The sequence below is a fragment of the Manis javanica genome, chromosome 9 (assembly GCF_040802235.1).
Source record: "Manis javanica isolate MJ-LG chromosome 9, MJ_LKY, whole genome shotgun sequence".
Taxonomy (NCBI): Eukaryota; Metazoa; Chordata; class Mammalia; order Pholidota; family Manidae; genus Manis; species Manis javanica.
In genome coordinates this window covers 11252570-11271648 of record NC_133164.1, presented here as the reverse complement: position 1 = coordinate 11271648, position 19079 = coordinate 11252570, and the positions used below count along the sequence as shown (strand labels likewise).

General features: G+C 46.3%; 1 protein-coding gene across 2 annotated transcripts in view; it reads right to left on the bottom strand.

Moving 5' to 3' along the window:
• The window catches only part of STK24 (serine/threonine kinase 24), a 108861-nt gene that overhangs the window by 1731 nt on the left and 88051 nt on the right, over positions 1-19079 (bottom strand). For both annotated transcript variants that reach the window (XM_037024957.2, XM_037024955.2), the window contains exons 6-10: positions 18635-18820; positions 16524-16669; positions 14715-14844; positions 13627-13695; positions 11414-11550 (exon numbers count right to left, since the gene is read on the bottom strand). In XM_037024957.2, the coding sequence (XP_036880852.2) occupies positions 11414-11550; positions 13627-13695; positions 14715-14844; positions 16524-16669; positions 18635-18820 (668 nt within the window). The remainder of the gene's footprint in view (positions 1-11413; positions 11551-13626; positions 13696-14714; positions 14845-16523; positions 16670-18634; positions 18821-19079) is intronic.

The following is a 19079-nucleotide window of genomic DNA, read 5'->3' as shown; positions in this document are numbered from 1 at the left end:
ATAGAATGTCAAAAAATGATATGTGTACTATATTTTGCAGAAACATAAAAACAGGATCAGTTTAGGATTTGTACACAACAATGGAAGGCAGTGGCACTGAAATGATGTTGAGGATGACGGTACCCAGGCCAGAGCAGTGCCCTCACGGGTCCTCTCTTCTGGTTTCCAGTAATCCTACAGCACAATCTGCTTTGGAATTCAAAAACAGGTGGGCGTGGGCATGGGCGTGGGGGAGCCCTCAGGGCCAAGATTCCCTCAGCACCTCAAACCTGACCCAGAGTCACAGGGGGTGGCTGAGAATGTGATGAGTGGGCTGATCTCCAACACTCCGGCCCAGCGCTCCCCTCAAGCATTCACAGCACTTGGCACTCACTCTCTCAGAGAACGAATCAGGGAGGATCCTCTGGAAGAGCGCGCTTTACCCACAGAGTCTGAGATTCACTCATCAAGAAATGTAAATGCCTAAGTCATGGGGGGAGCTGATGCCACACAAACACACCTACACATTAATTCAAACCAAGATACGCAGAAGCCTCTACAGTGCTTTAGACAGAAGTCGGTTCTCACTGTTTCTGAGGTGATCCACTGAAGTAAAGCATTTGGGCCACAAAACGAGTACAAAGCACTGGCAATGGCCACTGTGGTTTGGTGGTGTTGGTGTAGCGAACACAGAGGAGGAGCTGGGGGTGCCTCACAGAACCAAGGCCTATGGGGACCAGATAAGGATCCCCAGGAGCTGAGCTGCTGCTGGCTGAAGAGGGGACAGCATCCATACATCCCCAAGGGAAGAAGGACAAGGGAGAATGCTCTAGAGACGAGCAGGACGAATGCTGACTCAGTATCTCTAACACATCACTGCGTCACTGCAAAGTAACTGTTAAACACACTGCAGATAGAAAGCTATATGTGCATTATACGTGTTAAAACGTTTGCCACCAGTGGCTTCCGAGCACCCAAAATGTGGTGAGTTCACACTGGGATATACTGTTAAGTGTAAAACACACACTGGATTGTAAAGACTTGGTACAAAAGTCAATGGGAAATACCTTACTGCTAACTGTACATTGATTACATGCTTAGGTAAGGCTCTGGATGCAATAGGTTAACAAATGTATCAACGCTAACTTCACTTGGTTTTCTGGGTTTTTTTTTACTAAGTTAAATGTGGTTATTAGAAAATTAAAAAGTGTATGTGAGGGGCGGAGCCAAGATGGCGGCGTGAGTAGAGCAGTGGAAATCTCCTCCCAAAAACACATAGAGCTATGAAAATATAACAAAGAAAAATCTTCCTAAAATAGAGACCACAGGACACAGGACAACATCCAGACCACATCCACACCTGCAAGAACCCAGCGCCTTGTGAAGGGGGTAAGATACAAGCCCCGGCCCGGCGGGACCCGAGCGCCCCTCCCCCCGGCTCCCGGCGGGTGGAGAGAAACCGGAGCGGTTTTTTTTTTTTTTTTGGCGAGCGCTTTTTGGAAGCCTTAGAGGGACGGGCCCCCGTTGCCGGGGAGGCAGGGTGGCGGGACCGGTGAGGAGGTGCCTGGGAGCGGCGCTGGAGGACAAAGAATATCCCGCGTTTCTCCCTGCGAGACCTGGGGGCGGGTGCCTGAGACCGGTGCCTGAGGACGGAGGAGGTCGCGCGTTTTTCCCCTTTTTTTTTTTTTTTTCTCTTTTTGGCGAGCGCTTTTTGGAAGCCTTGAAGGGACGGGGACCCCAGTGCTAGGGAGGCACGGTGGCGGGACTGGTGAGCGGGTGGCTGGGACTGGCGCCTGAGGACAAAGAATATCCCCCGTTTTTCCCTGTGGGACCGGTGGGCGGGTGCCTGAGACCGGCACTTGAGGACAGAGGAAATCGTGCGTTTTCCCCTTTTTTTTTCTCTTTTCTGCGAGTGCTTTTTGGAAGCCTAAAAGGGACAGGGACCCCGGTGCTAGGGAGGCAGGGCGGCGGGACTGGTGAGCGGGTGCCTGGGACCGGCACCTGAGGACAAAGAATATCCCGCATTTTTCCCTGTGGGACCGGTGGGTGGGTGCCTGAGACCAGCACCTGAGGACGGAAGAAATCGCGCGTTTTTCCCCTTTTTTTTTCTCTCTTTTTGCCGAGTGCTTTTTGGAAGCCTTGAAGGGACAGGGACCCCGGTGCTAGGGAGGCAGGGCGGCGGGACTGGTGAGCGGGTGCGTGGGACCAGTGCCTGAGGACAAAGAATATTGAGCGTTCCTTCCCTGCGGGACCGGTGGGTGGGTGCTTTTTGGAAGCCTTGAAAGGACAGGGACCCTGGTGCTAGGGAGACGGGGCGGCAGGACCAGTGAGCGGGTGCCTGGGACCGGCACCTGAGGACAAAAAAAAATCGCTTGTTTTTTCCTTTTTTTTCCTTTTTTTTTTTCTCTTTGTTTCTGTTCCCTCTCTCATTGTTGCTGCTGTTGTTTTGGTTTGGAGAGTGCTTTTTGGAAATCTTAAAGGGGCAGGACAGGTCACTTAGACCAGAGGCAGGGAATCTGGGGATCTCTGGGCACTCTAACCCCCTGGGCAGCAGGGAGCACAGAGGCCCCTTACGGAGATAAATAGTCTCCTGGCTGCTCCCCCTCCAACGGGGCTCCACCATTTTGGAGGAACAGCCCCAGCCAGGCCAAGCCCACAGCAACAGCGGAGATAAACCCCAAAGCAACTGGGCAGGAAGCAGAAGCCCTGTCTGCGCACAGCTGCCCAGCACAAGCCACTAGAGGTCGCTATTCTCCCAGGAAAAGGCTACAAACCAACAAGAAGGGAAGCTCTTCCAGCGGTCACGTGTACCAGCTCTGCAAACTATCTCTATCACCATGAAAAGGCAAAACTACAGGCAGACAAAGATCACAGAGACAACACCTGAGAAGGAGACAGACCTAACTAGTCTTCCTGAAAAAGAATTCAAAATAAAAATCATGAACATGCTGACAGAGATGCAGAAAAAAATGCAAGAGCAATGGGATGAGATGCAGAGAAAAATGCAAGAGCAGTGGGATGAAGTCCGGAAGGAGATCACAGATGTCAGGAAAGAGATCACAGAAGTGAAACAATCCCTGGAAGGATTTATAAGCAGAATGGATAAGATGCAAGAGGCCATTGAAGGAATAGAAGCCAGAGAACAGGAACGTATAGAAGCTGACATAGAGAGAGATAAAAGGATCTCCAAGAATGAAACAACACTAAGAGAAATATGTGACCAATACAAAAGGAAAAACATTCGTATTATAGGGATACCAGAAGAGGAAGAAAGAGGAAAAGGGATAGAAAGGGTCTTTGAAGAAATAATTGCTGAAAACTTCCCCAAACTGGGGGAGGAAATAATCGAACAGACCATGGAATTATACAGAACCCCCAACAGAAAGGATCCAAGGAGGACAACACCAAGACACATAATAATTAAAATGGCAAGGATCAAGGACAAGGAAAGAGTTTTAAAGGCAGCTAGAGAGAAAAAGGTCACCTATAAAGGAAAACCAATCAGGCTAACATCAGACTTCTCAACAGAAACCCTACAGGCCAGAAGAGAATGGCATGATATACTTAATGCAATGAAACAGAAGGGCCTTGAACCAAGGATACTGTATCCAGCACGACTATCATTTAAATATGATGGTGGGATCAAACAATTCCCAGACAAGCAAAAGCTGAGGGAATTTGCTTCCCACAAACCACCTCTACAGGGCATCCTACAGGGACTGCTCTAGATGGGAGCACCCCTAAAAAGAGCACAGAACAAAACACACAACATATGAAGAATGGAGGAGGAGGAATAAGAAGGGAGAGAAGAAAAGACTCTCCAGACAGTGTATATAACAGCTCAATAAGCGAGCTAAGTTAGGCAGTAAGATACTAAAGAAGCTAACCTTGAACCTTTGGTAACCACGAATCTAAAGCCTGCAATGGCAATAAGTACATATCTTTCAATAGTCACCCTAAATGTAAATGGACTTAATGCACCAATCAAAAGACATAGAGTAATAGAATGGATAAAAAAGCAAGACCCATCTATATGCTGCTTACAAGAAACTCACCTTAAACCCAAAGATAAGCATAGACTAAAAGTCAAGGGATGGAAAAACATATTTCAGGCAAACAACAGTGAGAAGAAAGCAGGGGTTGCAGTACTAATATCAGACAAAATAGACTTCAAAACAAAGAAAGTAACAAGAGATAAAGAAGGCCACTACATAATGATAAAGGGCTTAGTCCAACAAGAGGATATAACCATTCTAAATATATATGCACCCAATACAGGAGCACCAGCATATGTGAAGCAAATACTAACAGAACTAAAGAGGGAAATAGACTGCAATGCATTCATTGTAGGAGACTTCAACACACCACTCACCCCAAAGGATAGATCCACCGGGCAGAAAATAAGTAAAGACACACAGGCACTGAACAACACACTAGAACAGATGGACCTAATAGACATCTATAGAACTTTACATCCAAAAGCAACAGGATATACATTCTTCTCAAGTGCACATGGAACATTCTCCAGAATAGACCACATACTAGCTCACAAAAAGAGCCTCAGTAAATTCCACAATATTGAAATTCTACCAACCAATTTTTCAGACCACAAAGGTATGAAAGTAGAAATAAATTCTACAAAGAAAACAAAAAGGCTCACAAACACATGGAGGCTTAACAACATGCTACTAAATAATCAATGGATCAATGAACAAATCAAAATAGAGATCAAGGAATATATAGAAACAAATGACAACAACAACACTAAGCCCCAACTTCTGTGGGATGCAGCGAAAGCAGTCTTAAGAGGAAAGTATATAGCAATCCAGGCACACTTGAAGAAGGAAGAACAATCCCAAATGAATAGTCTAACATCACAACTATTAAAACTGGAAAAAGAAGAACAAATGAGGCCTAAAGTCAGCAGAAGGAGGGACATAATAAAGATCAGAGAAGAAATAAACAAAATTGAGAAGAATAAAACAATAGCAAAAATCAACGAAACCAAGAGCTGGTTCTTTGAGAAAATAAACAAAATAGATAAGCCTCTAGCCCAACTTATTAAGAGAAAAAGAGAGTCAACACAAATCAACATAATCAGAAATGAGAATGGAAAAATCACCACAGACTCCACAGAAATACAAAGAATTATTAAAGACTACTATGAAAACCTATATGCCAACAAGCTGGAAAACCTAGAAGAAATGGACAACTTCCTAGAAAAATACAACCTCCCAAGACTGACCAAGGAAGAAACACAAAAGTTAAACAAACCAATTACAAGCAAAGAAATTGAAACAGTAATCAAAAAACTACCCAAGAACAAAACCCCGGGGCCGGACGGATTTACCTCGGAATTTTATCAGACACACAGAGAAGACATAATACCCATTCTCCTTAAAGTGTTCCACAAAATAGAAGAAGAGGGAATACTCCCAAACTCATTCTATGAAGCCAACATCACCCTAATACCAAAACCAGGAAAAGACCCCACCAAAAAAGAAAATTACAGACCAATATCCCTGATGAATGTAGATGCAAAAATACTCAATAAAATATTAGCAAACAGAATTCAACAGTATATCAAAAGGATCATACACCATGACCAAGTGGGGTTCATCCCAGGGATGCAAGGATGGTACAACATTCGAAAATCCATCAACATCATCCACCACATCAACAAAAAGAAAGACAAAAACCACATGATCATCTCCATAGATGCTGAAAAAGCATTTGACAAAATTCAACATCCATTCATGATAAAAACTCTCAGCAAAATGGGAATAGAGGGCAAGTACCTCAACATAATAAAGGCCATATATGATAAACCCACAGCCAGCATTATACTGAACAGCGAGAAGCTGAAAGCATTTCCACTGAGATCGGGAACCAGACAGGGATGCCCACTCTCCCCACTGTTATTTAACATAGTACTGGAGGTCCTAGCCACGGCAATCAGACAAAACAAAGAAATACAAGGAATCCAGATTGGTAAAGAAGAAGTTAAACTGTCACTATTTGCAGATGATATGATACTGTACATAAAAAACCCTAAAGACTCCACTCCAAAACTACTAGAACTGATATCGGAATACAGCAAAGTTGCAGGATACAAAATCAACACACAGAAATCTGTAGCTTTCCTATACACTAACAACGAATCAATAGAAAGAGAAATCAGGAAAACAATTCCATTCACCATTGCATCAAAAAGAATAAAATACCTAGGAATAAACCTAACCAGGGAAGTGAAAGACTTATACTCTGAAAACTACAAGTCACTCTTAAAAGAAATTAAAGGGGACACTAATAAATGGAAACTCATCCCATGCTCATGGCTAGGAAGAATTAATATCGTCAAAATGGCCATCCTGCCGAAAGCAATATACAAATTTGATGCAATCCCTCTCAAATTACCAGCAACATTCTTCAATGAATTGGAACAAATAATTCAAAAATTCATATGGAAACACCAAAGACCCCGAATAGCCAAAGCAATCCTGAAAAAGAAGAATAAAGTAGGGGGGATCTCACTCCCCAACTTCAAGCTCTACTACAAAGCCATAGTAATCAAGACAATTTGGTACTGGCACAAGAACAGAGCCACAGACCAATGGAACAGATTAGAGACCCCAGAAATTAACCCAAACATATATGGACAATTAATATTTGACAAAGGAGCCATGGACATACAATGGCAAAATGACAGTCTCTTCAACAGATGGTGCTGGCAAAACTGGACAGCTACATGTAGGAGAATGAAACTGGACCATTGTCTAACCCCATACACAAAGGTAAACTCAAAATGGATCAAAGACCTGAATGTAAGTCACGAAACCATTAAACTCTTGGAAAAAAACATAGGCAAAAACCTCTTAGATATAAACATGAGTGATCTCTTCTTGAACATATCTCCCCGGGCAAGGAAAACAACAGCAAAAATGAGCAAGTGGGACTACATTAAGCTGAAAAGCTTCTGTACAGCGAAAGACACCATCAATAGAACAAAAAGGAACCCTACAGTATGGGAGAATATATTTGAAAATGACAGATCTGATAAAGGCTTGACGTCCAGAATATATAAAGAGCTCACACGCCTCAACAAACAAAAAACAAATAACCCAATTAAAAAATGGGCAGAGGAACTGAACAGACAGTTCTCCAAAAAAGAAATACAGATGGCCAAGAGACACATGAAAAGATGCTCCACATCGCTAATTATCAGAGAAATGCAAATTAAAACTACAATGAGGTATCACCTCACACCAGTAAGGATAGCTGCCATCCAAAAGACAAACAACAACAAATGTTGGCGAGGCTGTGGAGAAAGGGGAACTCTCCTACACTGCTGGTGGGAATGTAAATTAGTTCAACCATTGTGGAAAGCAGTATGGAGGTGCATCAAAATGCTCAAAACAGACCTACCATTTGACCCAGGAATTCCACTCCTAGGAATTTACCCTAAGAACGCAGCAATCAAGTTTGAGAAAGACAGATGCACTCCTATGTTTATCGCAGCACTATTTACAATAGCCAAGAATTGGAAGCAACCTAAATGTCCATCTGTAGATGAATGGATAAAGAAGATGTGGTACATATACACAATACTCAGCCATAAGAAGTGGAAAAATCCAACCATTTGCAGCAACATGGATGGAGCTGGAGAGTATTATGCTCAGTGAAATAAGCCAAGCGGAGAAAGAGAAATACCAAATGATTTCACTCATCTGAGGAGTATAGGAACAAAGGAAAAACTGAAGGAACAAAGCAGCAGCAGAATTACAGAACCCAAAAATGGACTAACAGGTACCAAAGGGAAAGGAACTGGGGAGGATGGGTGGGCGGGGAGGATGGGTGGGCAGGGAGGGATAAGGGGGGGGAAGAAGAAGGGGGGTATTAAGATTAGCATGCATGGGGGGGAGGGAGAAAGGGGAGGGTGGGCTGCACAACACAGAGAGGACAAGTAGTGACTCTACCACATTTTGCTAAGCTGATGGACAGTAACCGTAATGTGGTTGTTAGGGGGGACCTGATATAGGGGAGAGCATAGTAAACATAGTATTCTTCAGGTAAGTGTAGATTAAAAATTTAAAAAAAAAAAAAGAAAGAAAGAAAGAAAAGGGGGATTACTCCTTAACAGGATAAAACTATTGGTAAATCAAAGATCAACGCATGCTTTAAATATCCTTAATGTTGATCACTTAAAGGGTGTCAGATGATCAGCTATGGAGGTACTCTTTTCTGATAATATTCCTTTCTCTTAATTAAAAAAAAAAAAAAGCAGTTACTGTGTGCTGACCTCCAATGAGTTCTGCACAGTGGTATAGAGGGCATGTCAAAGTGTGGGCAAAGGGTCTGTTTGTTTCTATGCAGAAGATCAAGGCCTAGCTTGGATACCCAGAAAATGAACTAAGATACGATATGAGGAGGAGCTTCCGGCATCAGCACTCTCTGGAGGACTCGTGCCGGGGGATGATCATCAAAAAGCCTCCACAGGGATCCGGACGATGCTGCGGTTGTGGCTGCATCCAGCCCACCGTCTCCTGGACTTGCCATAAGAAGGAGGAGGGAGATGTCTAGGCTGGCATGTGCATACAGTGAGACAACGAATTTGACTGGATCTGTACTGTTGGAACTCAACCAGGAGTTGGGAGGGGTGCAAGTTGTAGCACCCCAAAATCTCATGACTATAGACTATCTATGGTTAAAAGAACATATGGGATGTGAACAGATCCCAGAAATGGGCTGCTTTAATTTGTCTGATGGTTCAAGTACAGTTGGACAATATCCATCATATCATAGATAAATTTTCACAAATGCCTAGGGTGCCTAAATGGTTTTCTTGGCTTCACTGGAGATGGCTGGTAATTATAGATTTGCTTTGTTTAGGTCACCGTATTCCTATTATGTTAATATGTGTGTGCAAATTAGTTAGTAGTTTAAAACCTATACATACTTAAGGTACTATACAAGAAGATATGTCAAAGAAATAATCAATCCTCCCAAGTTTCCTTCATATGCTACATCTATAGCTTTTCTTCTTCCTTCCTAATTACAAACCTTAAATAGAATTCGTGCCTCATATCGAATTTACCGAGTATCATAATTCCTCCAGGTGGTAAAGATACCTCGAGACAAGTGCTGGGCATAGAAGCCACAGGGCATAAATCTGCAAAGAAGTAAAAAGCTAACCTTTGCAAACAATATGGCTTCTCTCTCACTTACCAACTTTACATTTCCCTGTATGGCCCCGGAAGATGACTGGTTAGCCAGAGACGGGTAAGATTCCTCAAGGGAGGAACAACCTAAGACAGGCACAGTCGCAGGGGGGCCATCAGGTGAGAATTTGGGGATCAACAGAGGTGAGGCTCAGAACCTCACCCCCCCTGCTTTGAGAGAAATCTTCTGCATCCGTGGATGTCTTGCTGCCCTTGTCTAGCCTGGATTAATACTTAGTCCATAGGCACACACCTGATCATCTGATCATCTATATTTGCCTTCTTACAGCACTAAACTATGTTTTCTACCTTTATCTTGCATCTACCTACCACTTCAGCATTTTATTAAAAATAATAATAATAATAATAATAGGAGAAATGTGGGATCAACATATAAATCAAGTACAAAAATCAAATGAATATTCATATTTGACCTGATGGTTTATAGGTCATATTGCATGATCAAAACCGAAAGTTTCTGTGATGAATGCCCTTGTACTGTTCACCATGTAAGAATTTATTCACTCTGTAAGAATTCGTTCACCATGTAAGAACTTGTTCGTTATGCTTCAGAAGATTGGAGACTGACGAGAATTAGGCTTGAGATGGATTAATGATTGTACATTGAGCATTGACCCCCCTATACTGAATTTTATTGTTGTTAACAACCATTTGATCAATAAATATGAGAGATGCCCTCTCAAAAAAAAAAAAAAAAAAAAAAAGTGTGTGTGGCTCCCATTCCTCCTGTTGGAAGCGCAGGTACAGAAGTGTGAGCAACGAAGGAGAGACGACAGATCAGTTAAACACACACAGGGCACACCACCCTGCAGCTACGGGGAAATTGAGTCACAACTCATGTCACTGGTAACAATTTCAGGCAACTGGGGACAATGTAGAAAATATCAGTCCTAAAAGTGACACCACAGAAACAGAAAACAAACCAAATATAAGATAATACCACCAGTTTCTGCTTTGGTTCTGTTTGATTTAATGGCTCTTTTTAATGAGAAACAAATACCACTAGAATGAGGTGTCAAGTGGCACCAAGTTTCTTTGAGAAATCAGAAATTGAGAAAATAATGAACCTTTATTAAGTAGCAGGGAAGCCTATGTGATGACACACAGTATCACAGGCCAAACCTGCCCATGAACATCCTGACAAAGCCACGTTAGAAAGAAACTGCAGCACATGCAGGGTGGGAACCCACAAACATGGCAGTAACAACTGTGTCTGGGTGCGCACACGGGTCATTTTATAACTCTCCTTTCTTCCTGCAGTCTGTTAGCATCGGGGGTGTCACCCCAGAGCCTGACAGCTTCCTTCAAGTGCCTCAGAATGAAAGCAGCTGTGTTAAGCAGCCTTTATTCTGAAGCCTCAACTGGAGAGCAAGTTACAAGGCTGAGCTGTCTCTCCCGAAGGAGCCCAAGCTCAGAACAAGCTGCAGTGTGGTCCGCACCTCGGAGGGACTCCCTCTGGGACAGCAGGCCGCCCTTCGTTTACCATGTCTTGGGGCCAGGTGACCCCGCGCACCTGGGTCTTCCCTACGGCTCGTCGGGTGGGTGTCTCAGGAAGACCTGGGACACTCCCCAGTCTCCCCAGAGCTCAGCTGTTCTCCAGAAGGGGCCAGGGGCTGGGGACACTTCTCCTAGGAAGGTGCCTGTCGGAGCAGTGACGTACCTGCCTGGCTTCTCAGGGAGCCAGGAGGGCCGGGGTGTGGAGCACAGCGTGGTCTCAGAGCCGCTGGCACTCTCTCCAGACACCAAGTGGCGGGCTTGACACTGGGCTTTAAAGCCTTAAGCCCAAGGGGCAGTTACAGACACTCAGCTAAGAGCTGTATTTCTCCAGCTGATGATCAGGCTCCAGGATTAAGAGCAGACAGGTGAGAATCCCTCAGCATTTATGTGGCGAGAGCCACAACCGCACACAGTTCTGAGGCCCTTCCCAGGAATTTTCAGATCCACATTACTCGTTCATATGGCTCTCTAGAACTTGGAACACAGGTCTAACTTGATTCTGCTTCGCCTGGGGGCCTGGAGGGCAGCAGTGAGAGACCAGGAGCATACGCCAAGCTGACAGATGGGGGTGGCAAACGGCCCCTCTGAAGGGGTTCCCACCCCCAGCCTGGAAAGCCGCGGGGCAAACCCAGCAGAGCCCCACATCCACGGGGCTCTCCTCCCCGGAGGCGGCACAGGTGGGGCCCTGGCGAAGTTACCTCTGGAGCCGCTGCACGAGCCGGGCCACCATGGTGTCCGAGATCCCAGGGCACGCCTCCTCCGCCAGGTAGATGGCCCCCCGCAGTTCTTCAATGGACCCCATGTTACCGCCACAGGCCTGGCTCTTCTCCTTCAACTTGAAACACACGAATGAGAAGCAAGCATGACATACAAGCACGGGACCCAGCGCGCATCTACTTTAAAGAGTAACATGACAAGTGACCATAACTACTGCGGCCACATTTAGATTTTGCTTTTCAAGCTGGTCCTGTCCAGCATCAACCTCGTTCTAAAAACAACAGCTTCTCTTCTCTCTACCAAAGGGACACAAGGAACTGGAAAGGCCTGGCATGGGAGGGGCTCTGCTCCCTGTTCCGAGAGCGTCTGCTTCCTGTTCCCTCCTGTCACGGACGGCTACGCAGCCGACCTGGAGACGCGGCCTGTGTCTGTCTTGGACTCCCCTCCCGGAAGGACTGAACACGACCCACCTGCAAGTCCTGAGTGAGTCACCTGCAGGCCGCCGCTCTGCCACGCCCACTTCCTACAAGGGCCTCCCCACATGCCCGCCCACCCTGTGGCCCCAGGGGGGCAGTTCGTCACCCTGCGGCTGCTGGATGGGCTCCACCAACCCCAGCTACAGCGAACCACCCGGGCACACCCAGGGAAGCTAGGGAATGCCCGCATTTGCAGAGGCAGGGATATGATACTTAATGGTCTTTATTCATTGAGTTGGATGAGTATTATGTAAAATGACATACACTGAGCACTTTGCGAGGTTATCAAGTATTAATGATGAAAACAGGAAAAGATGCCTGTGAGTTTGCCACTTTTAGGTAAGCCAATCAAAACATTATTATTACATCTAGGATTCATTAATTCTGAATGATTTCAGAATAATTTTATCATGTGCCCAAAAGAAACAGCCCCAGGCAATGAGAAAATCTCTGTGTTTCCCTAAGTACCTGAGAGACCCTGACGGAGTGGCAATGGAGGGCCACCAGAAAGCAAGAAGCACCCCGAAAACCTGAAGGGCCAGCCTCCCAAATGACACAACACGGAGCCAAGTGGTGCCTTACGGACACCCAGGAAGGGCAGAGGCACTCAGAACGATCGGCTGGGGCCAGCACCCGAAGGTGACAGAGAGGGGCCCCCACCTGTCCTGTGCCACTGAGTCTCCCACCTGAAGCCAGCAGGTTCAGTGGTTTCGGCTCCATGCTCCAGGCTCCTGCTCGTGAGGGCAGACGCTGGCCGGGGAAGGGCTGGAGCAGGACTGAAGCTGCCCCCTGAACAGGGGGCCCTGCTGAGGGGAAGGCCTGTGTGCCCGAGGCTCGTGCCCAGTGGAGTTGGGGAGGAGCCTGCATGGGTGGCACTTCCACCACAGACCACCGACCTCAAGGACCCGGACCCTTGACACAGCCTCCCTGGAGAGCTCTGAACTGCCACACAGGCTCAAGGTACTAGTGGGAGACTCATTCTGAATTACCTGAAAGGTGGCCTGAGCCAGAAACGGGGCACAAAAAATGAGAGAGAAGGGTATTTATGACGTATTTCACATCAGCTACTAAACAGATGAAGAATAATCTTTACTCTCATAAAGTTTGAAGACATCTCAAGATGCAGGACGCACAGATGTCTCTAGGAGGCAAAAGGCCCCCCGTGGAGGGAAGGAATGGCACACGGTGAACTTGGAACTGAAATGGGCCAACACCCTGGGAAATGGACAGCCCTGCCGGGAAGAAGGTCCCCCTGGGTGCTTAGGGTGTGGATTACAGTGAAATCCGGGGGCACAACAGGAAACAGGGAGACTCCAGAGAGTCCCATACCTCCTTTAAAATACAAATCTACTTTTTAGGCAACTATACATTTGTCAGAGGCAGAGATCAGGCTGCACCCAAACAGATGCTGCAGAAAGCTACACATCACCCTGTAATGCATGGACTCGGGCTGGCCACTGATGTCCTGTCTGCACACTCCAGGTGGTGACACAGTGACATTTTCTGGGAGGGTCTGGACATAAGACAGCGCTAGGAGAGGAGGTGCCTGTGGCAGGTGCTGCCCATTTCCAGGGGCCACACAGGAACTCAGTGCAGACCCCACCTACTGTGCCCGCCTTGCTCTAATCTGCCAAAGTCTGCCAGCCACAACAACACAGAAGGTGCACTGCTCCCCGGCCTTCCCTTCCCACCCCCTCCAGGTCAACTGGGTATCTTACCTCCGCAAACAAAGGAGAAATAATTGTAGATAAACACTGAGAGAAAGGTCTCTTTGGGATGTCTTTCATCTTGGGGAAGAAAAAAGGTAATCAGGATTAGTTACCCTTCACATTTGCAAGAATTCAATAAACCTCAGATATGCACTGTTGAGCATTAAGTCTGAAGTGGTCTCTATTCTCTGTAATGTTGGAATAGGACCACCTTACTGTCTTTCACTAGCCATACCATCTGCAGTGACAGGCAAAACCCACACCACAGTGTCTGGATTACACGTGGACAGGCACCAGAGGGCCGGGAAGGGACTGTGTGTGGGTGCAGGCAGGGTGACATGCCATGTGCCCTCTCTGCAGGAGGACTCTATGAAGGAGACCCCAGAAATGGAAACCAGATTTAAGCTGGCTGCTACAAGCAGTGCCATAGGACAGTGGCCTATTTTTTTTGTGACCTCTCTCTGAACATGTCATGATTTCTATCAACTTAATGGAACGGGAGCTGTAGGGTCACTGGGGGGACCATCTACTGGTCCACACTGCCTGAGAGAAACTACACCACTGTGCTTTAAAGAGATCCTAAAAATAGAGCTTTTCCTAAACTTAAACAGGCATAAAACCAACTAATCAGAATAAAAGTTTTATATAAGTTCCAAAAGCAAATCATTTGTTTTTAAGATCCTTAAATAATCCCCAAATTCTGGTACTTATTTAAGCAACCCCAATATGCAGAAAAGACATAGTCCCATCAAAAGAACCAGAAAACCGTTCCATACTTGAAACCTGACGTCCCCCTCCTGCCTCACATAGTATGCCCGCATGTCAGGAAATGCTGATGCCACATCAGGACAGCAGGGCTGCAGAGAGCAGAAACAGCTCTGCAGAGCAGACTGGAGTCCAGAACAGACCGGGTCTGGCTCGCTGGGTAAGCAGACAGAATAAACTTTCCTGATCTACTGAGTCACTGACAGTAAAATCATAAAACCGGCTTCCATGAGAGACTACCCAGCCCACTAAAACTGGCTTCATACAAAAGTGATTGCAAAATGCCACTGACTGGTGATAAGTGTGAGTCACTCTAACACGAGCAGACATACCTTATTTCTTTCTAAATCCGATGGCTGAAGAGCTCCGTTCTCAAGACTCTTCGGGTCCTTCTCTCTGATCGTGAAGATCCAGTCCCCAGAGTCGCTGCCCCCAGACGCCTGGCCGTCTGCATCCGTTTCCCTTAACACAGAATCCAGGAAGCTCCGTGAACGAGCCTTGGGTGGGGACACGGCGGCTCTAGGGCCCTCAGTGTGCACTCCCTGCCGCGTGCCCCAAATACGCTCCCCTCTTCCCTCTTCCCACCCCCTGCCAATCACTCATCCCCCAGCCTCTCTGGGTTTCCAGAAGAGGACCCTGCCTCCTACCTGAGAAAAGGGACCACCAGCACATGGCTCTCGTAACTCCCTGCAGGGCCTCAAACACAGAGGCATCCCTTCTGAAGAGCAGTCCTCCCAGCTGCTGACCGACGGCTGCTCTCTTCTCATCACCTTAGGCTCCCTCCTACGTCAGGCACACGCTCTCTTCTCACCCGATGCAACCCCCCTTCCAGCTACAGAAATCTCTCAGCCACATTTCTTGGATGCATTACCTCTGCTCACTGCCTCCACTTACCTTCCACTCACTCTGAAACTCACCCCTGCCCCTGCAACTGCAATGACCAAGGCCACCAGTTCTCTGTGCGCTGTGACAAAGGGGTTCCTGCTCCGGTCTTACCTGCTTGAACCCTCAGCAGCAAAAGACCCCCGACTGCCCCTCCCCTCGGGAGTCCCTGGGCCCCTGGGGTCACACTGCACCCAGTGCCCTCTGACCCCCTTTCACAGGCTCATCCCTCATGATGGCGGTGCCCAGCGTTCCGCCCCAGGCCCTTCTCTGAGGATGGCCTCTGGGCAACACCGTTCGTCCTCACGGCTCCAGTGGCCACTGACAGAGTGATGGCTCTAAACTCGTGTCACCTGCCTAGATATCTCACCTCAACTCCAAACCTCCAGGCCACTCTGAACTGGACACATCTTCCCGCACATTCTGTCGGCCACTCAGACACGTCCCACACCACACTCCACTTCCTGTACCCTGGCCTCACCCCTTGGACTGTCTACCTCCTTTACTCAAACCTGCGGTGTGGCCAGCCACCCTGTTCCTCTTTCCATCCCCATCGCCACCACCCTAACCTCTCAGTGTCATGACCTCAGCCCCACCCTAGTCAGTGGTTCTCACTTTCAACTTTACAATGGAACCACTCTGGGACCTTAAAAAAACACCTGGGCCTCCATCCCCAGAAATTCTGGGTCAACTGGCCTGGAGGTCAACCTGAACTCCTGGCCGAGGCGTGGTGGAGAACAGAAGAGGCACTACAGACGTGGAACAGCTCTGTTCCTGACGCTCTGCTAACAACTTCGTTCTTGGTGTCACAGACACTGACGAACTCCCCCAACCCTGACGCAGAGAGAGGCGGCCAGGCCGAACTCATCTCTTTAGCTAGTGGAATTTCTAGATGCTTAACTGGACAACAGCTATTAGGAAGTGGCTTCTGGTACAGAGCTTTTGCAACCCAAGCATATACCAGAACACATCACAGAATCACAAAAACATATTTTTTAAAAAACAGATTTAGAGCAGTTCTTCCTGATCAGTATTTGAAGAGCAGAAGTACAATGAGGGGGAAAAAAGCCAGGTCGGGTTCTTTATGCACAGTTCTCTCGCCCAGAGTTTTCTCAGAGCAACTCCATTAACAATAAAATGAGGCTGAAAGGCTCCCAAACTGTCCTCTACTAACACAAGAGTCACCGTCAACCCGAATCATCCAGAACAAAACAAACAAAATAGCCACCCAGGCAAGAGACCTCGGGCGGCCGACTTACGTGTCTGAGTCCTCAGAGCTGGAGTCGTCGTGGCTCTGCTCGGCCTTCCATCTCTTATACCTGTCAATGAGCTCCGTCAAGTAGGATGTTTTCTTTGCATTGCGTATTATAAACTTGTGCTTCAGTAACTCTTTAGCACTGGGTCTCTAGAAAAATAACCACCAAACCAGGAAGGCATGAGATAAAATTCCCTTCACTCTGCTTGACTCTACCCCAAAGGACAAACTTCTGCCTCAAAATGTCACACCACCACATTCAAATGTAAAGACCGAGCTCTGTTTCAGTTTTTTCCCTATGACTTATTCAAAGAATAATCAGCCAGCACCCAAAGGTGGGACTCTGCGTACTGAGTGCCACTTAGTATCTAACAGTGTCCTTAAATCTGCAGGTAAGCAATGAATGCAAGAGAATTTCTCCCCAGAAATGCTTTTACATAGAAATTGCTATAGCACATTTCACAGAAATCATTCAAGAGAGCTAGAACATACTTCCTAGTTTTTATAAAACATTTTATTACAAATGCTGGCAAGAGAAAACATGTTCTGTGTTAACTTTCTATAATATTTGGCTCCATTCTCCAAAAATAGTAAGATAAATGTTCATTCAGATTCCTCTAGAAGAGACTAGAAGGGAGCTGGGACATACCCTTTCCTTGGATGCAGACAGAGCACCCACGTTCTCTCTCAGACACTGGTTTCCCCAATCCAGAAATGCTTTCCCAAGTCTGCCTCATCTCTTGTGATTACGGGAGGGCTTCATCCAGGCCCTGGACTCAGCAGGGCCATATCCAGAGAGACACCCTGAACCTGGCCAGCTGCCTTTCCCTTGAAGATGGCAAACCTCATCGCAGGGGCAGACTACCCCGGGAAACCGAGAGTAGCCCAAACTGAAGCAGATGGCACGAACACACAAACACCGCAAGTCAGACTAGGTTCCCACTTGCTCCAAATTACTAAAGCTTTATTAACAAAAGCTGGGCATGTTCCCCAAATTCAGGCTTGTGAAAACCTAGGTTGCCTTAGGTATGTCTCCTCCCTGCCCACCTGACTGTAAAACTTCAAGTATCTCAGATGTGCTCATATTCTCAGCTTCTCCTCAGGTCATCTGGGATCAAGGTAGGGGTGAAGATGTGTGCACGGGCAAGCCAAAACTAGAAATATATTTTTAATGTAAGCCGTACATGCACGTGGGTGTATGTTCTCAGGTGCTGGTGCACTGCTGCTAGCACTTACACTGAGCACAGCAGACAAGCACACCAGCCCCACCCTGCCCCAGTGCCTGATACATTACAAAAGTGCTGACATGGTGATCTCAGGCTACATTCGTACAGGTTCTTAGAAAAGGACGCATTCCCCATTTAATTCCCTTTATCAAAACTGGCATATCGGAAAACCATGTGCTCCCATAAAACTAATCACTCACTTTTAGACCAGAGTTCACAAAAAAGGGGTTCAGCTTGGTCTTCAGTTAACCCTGTGGGAAAAGCAAGAAACCAAGCAAGGACACCGGGTGCTCTGAGCACCATGAAAATATACCGGCAGCTTTCACAGGAAAACCTCACTTCAGAGGAAAACGGGGCCAAAGCTAGGCAGTGGCTGCTGCTACACGGCTCTGCCACAGTCAGTTACACATAAAGGGAGACAAAAGAGGGGGGAAGAAGCAAGGTGGGTGATTCATTTATATTTTCTATTTGCCTTTCTTCCCTAACACATGCCAAGAAGACACTGAAAACATTTACTCTAAAGACACATTTAGCCATTATTTTTCAGGCCAGACTTCACAGTTACTAAAAATAGCCTGACCTTCCACTATACATACTAACAATTTATGATTCTACATATAATATTAAGAATAGTCTTCCAGCTCAATGAGGTATGAGATGCTAGAACATCTGAGAGAAAATAAGTTGATTTTTACTCTCTAAAAGATGAAGTAACAATAAAAACATATGTACAATCCCAAGAAGTCAATCATACCCATTTAGAAAAAGAAAGATATATGAGGCCATGAAGACAGCTGACAGCAGCAATTAAAGAGATCGTGGTAACGTGTATCTAGACAAAGTCAGGCCACACATGAAGAGATGCCTGTTCTAATCTCGTGAAACTCACAAAGCTGGGCTCCTTATTCAAACAGGCCTCAACGAACTCCTTCAGGGGTTTGCTGTAGTTTCCTTCCAGCGTTGGGGGGTTGTTCTTTGGGATGAGGAATAAAACTTTCATGGGATGCAGCTCGGAATGAGGTGGCTCCCCTTTCGCAAGCTCGATAGCTGTTATGCCCAGGGACCAGATGTCTGCCTGCAACAAGAAAGCCTCTTTAGAGATCCAAACAGGAGGAGATTCAAATACATATACTTCTTAGAAAAAGAATACATATCATGGTACTTCTATGGTTTTGAAAAAGATAATTATTTTTAACTGAAAACAAAAAAGATAAACCTTTAGACTAATTTCAAAATAGGTAACACACAGGAGAAAATTTTATATGTAAAACATCTTCTACCTCTATACTGAAGACGGCTTTTACGACTATTCCTCTCCTATCTACTGCTGGAGA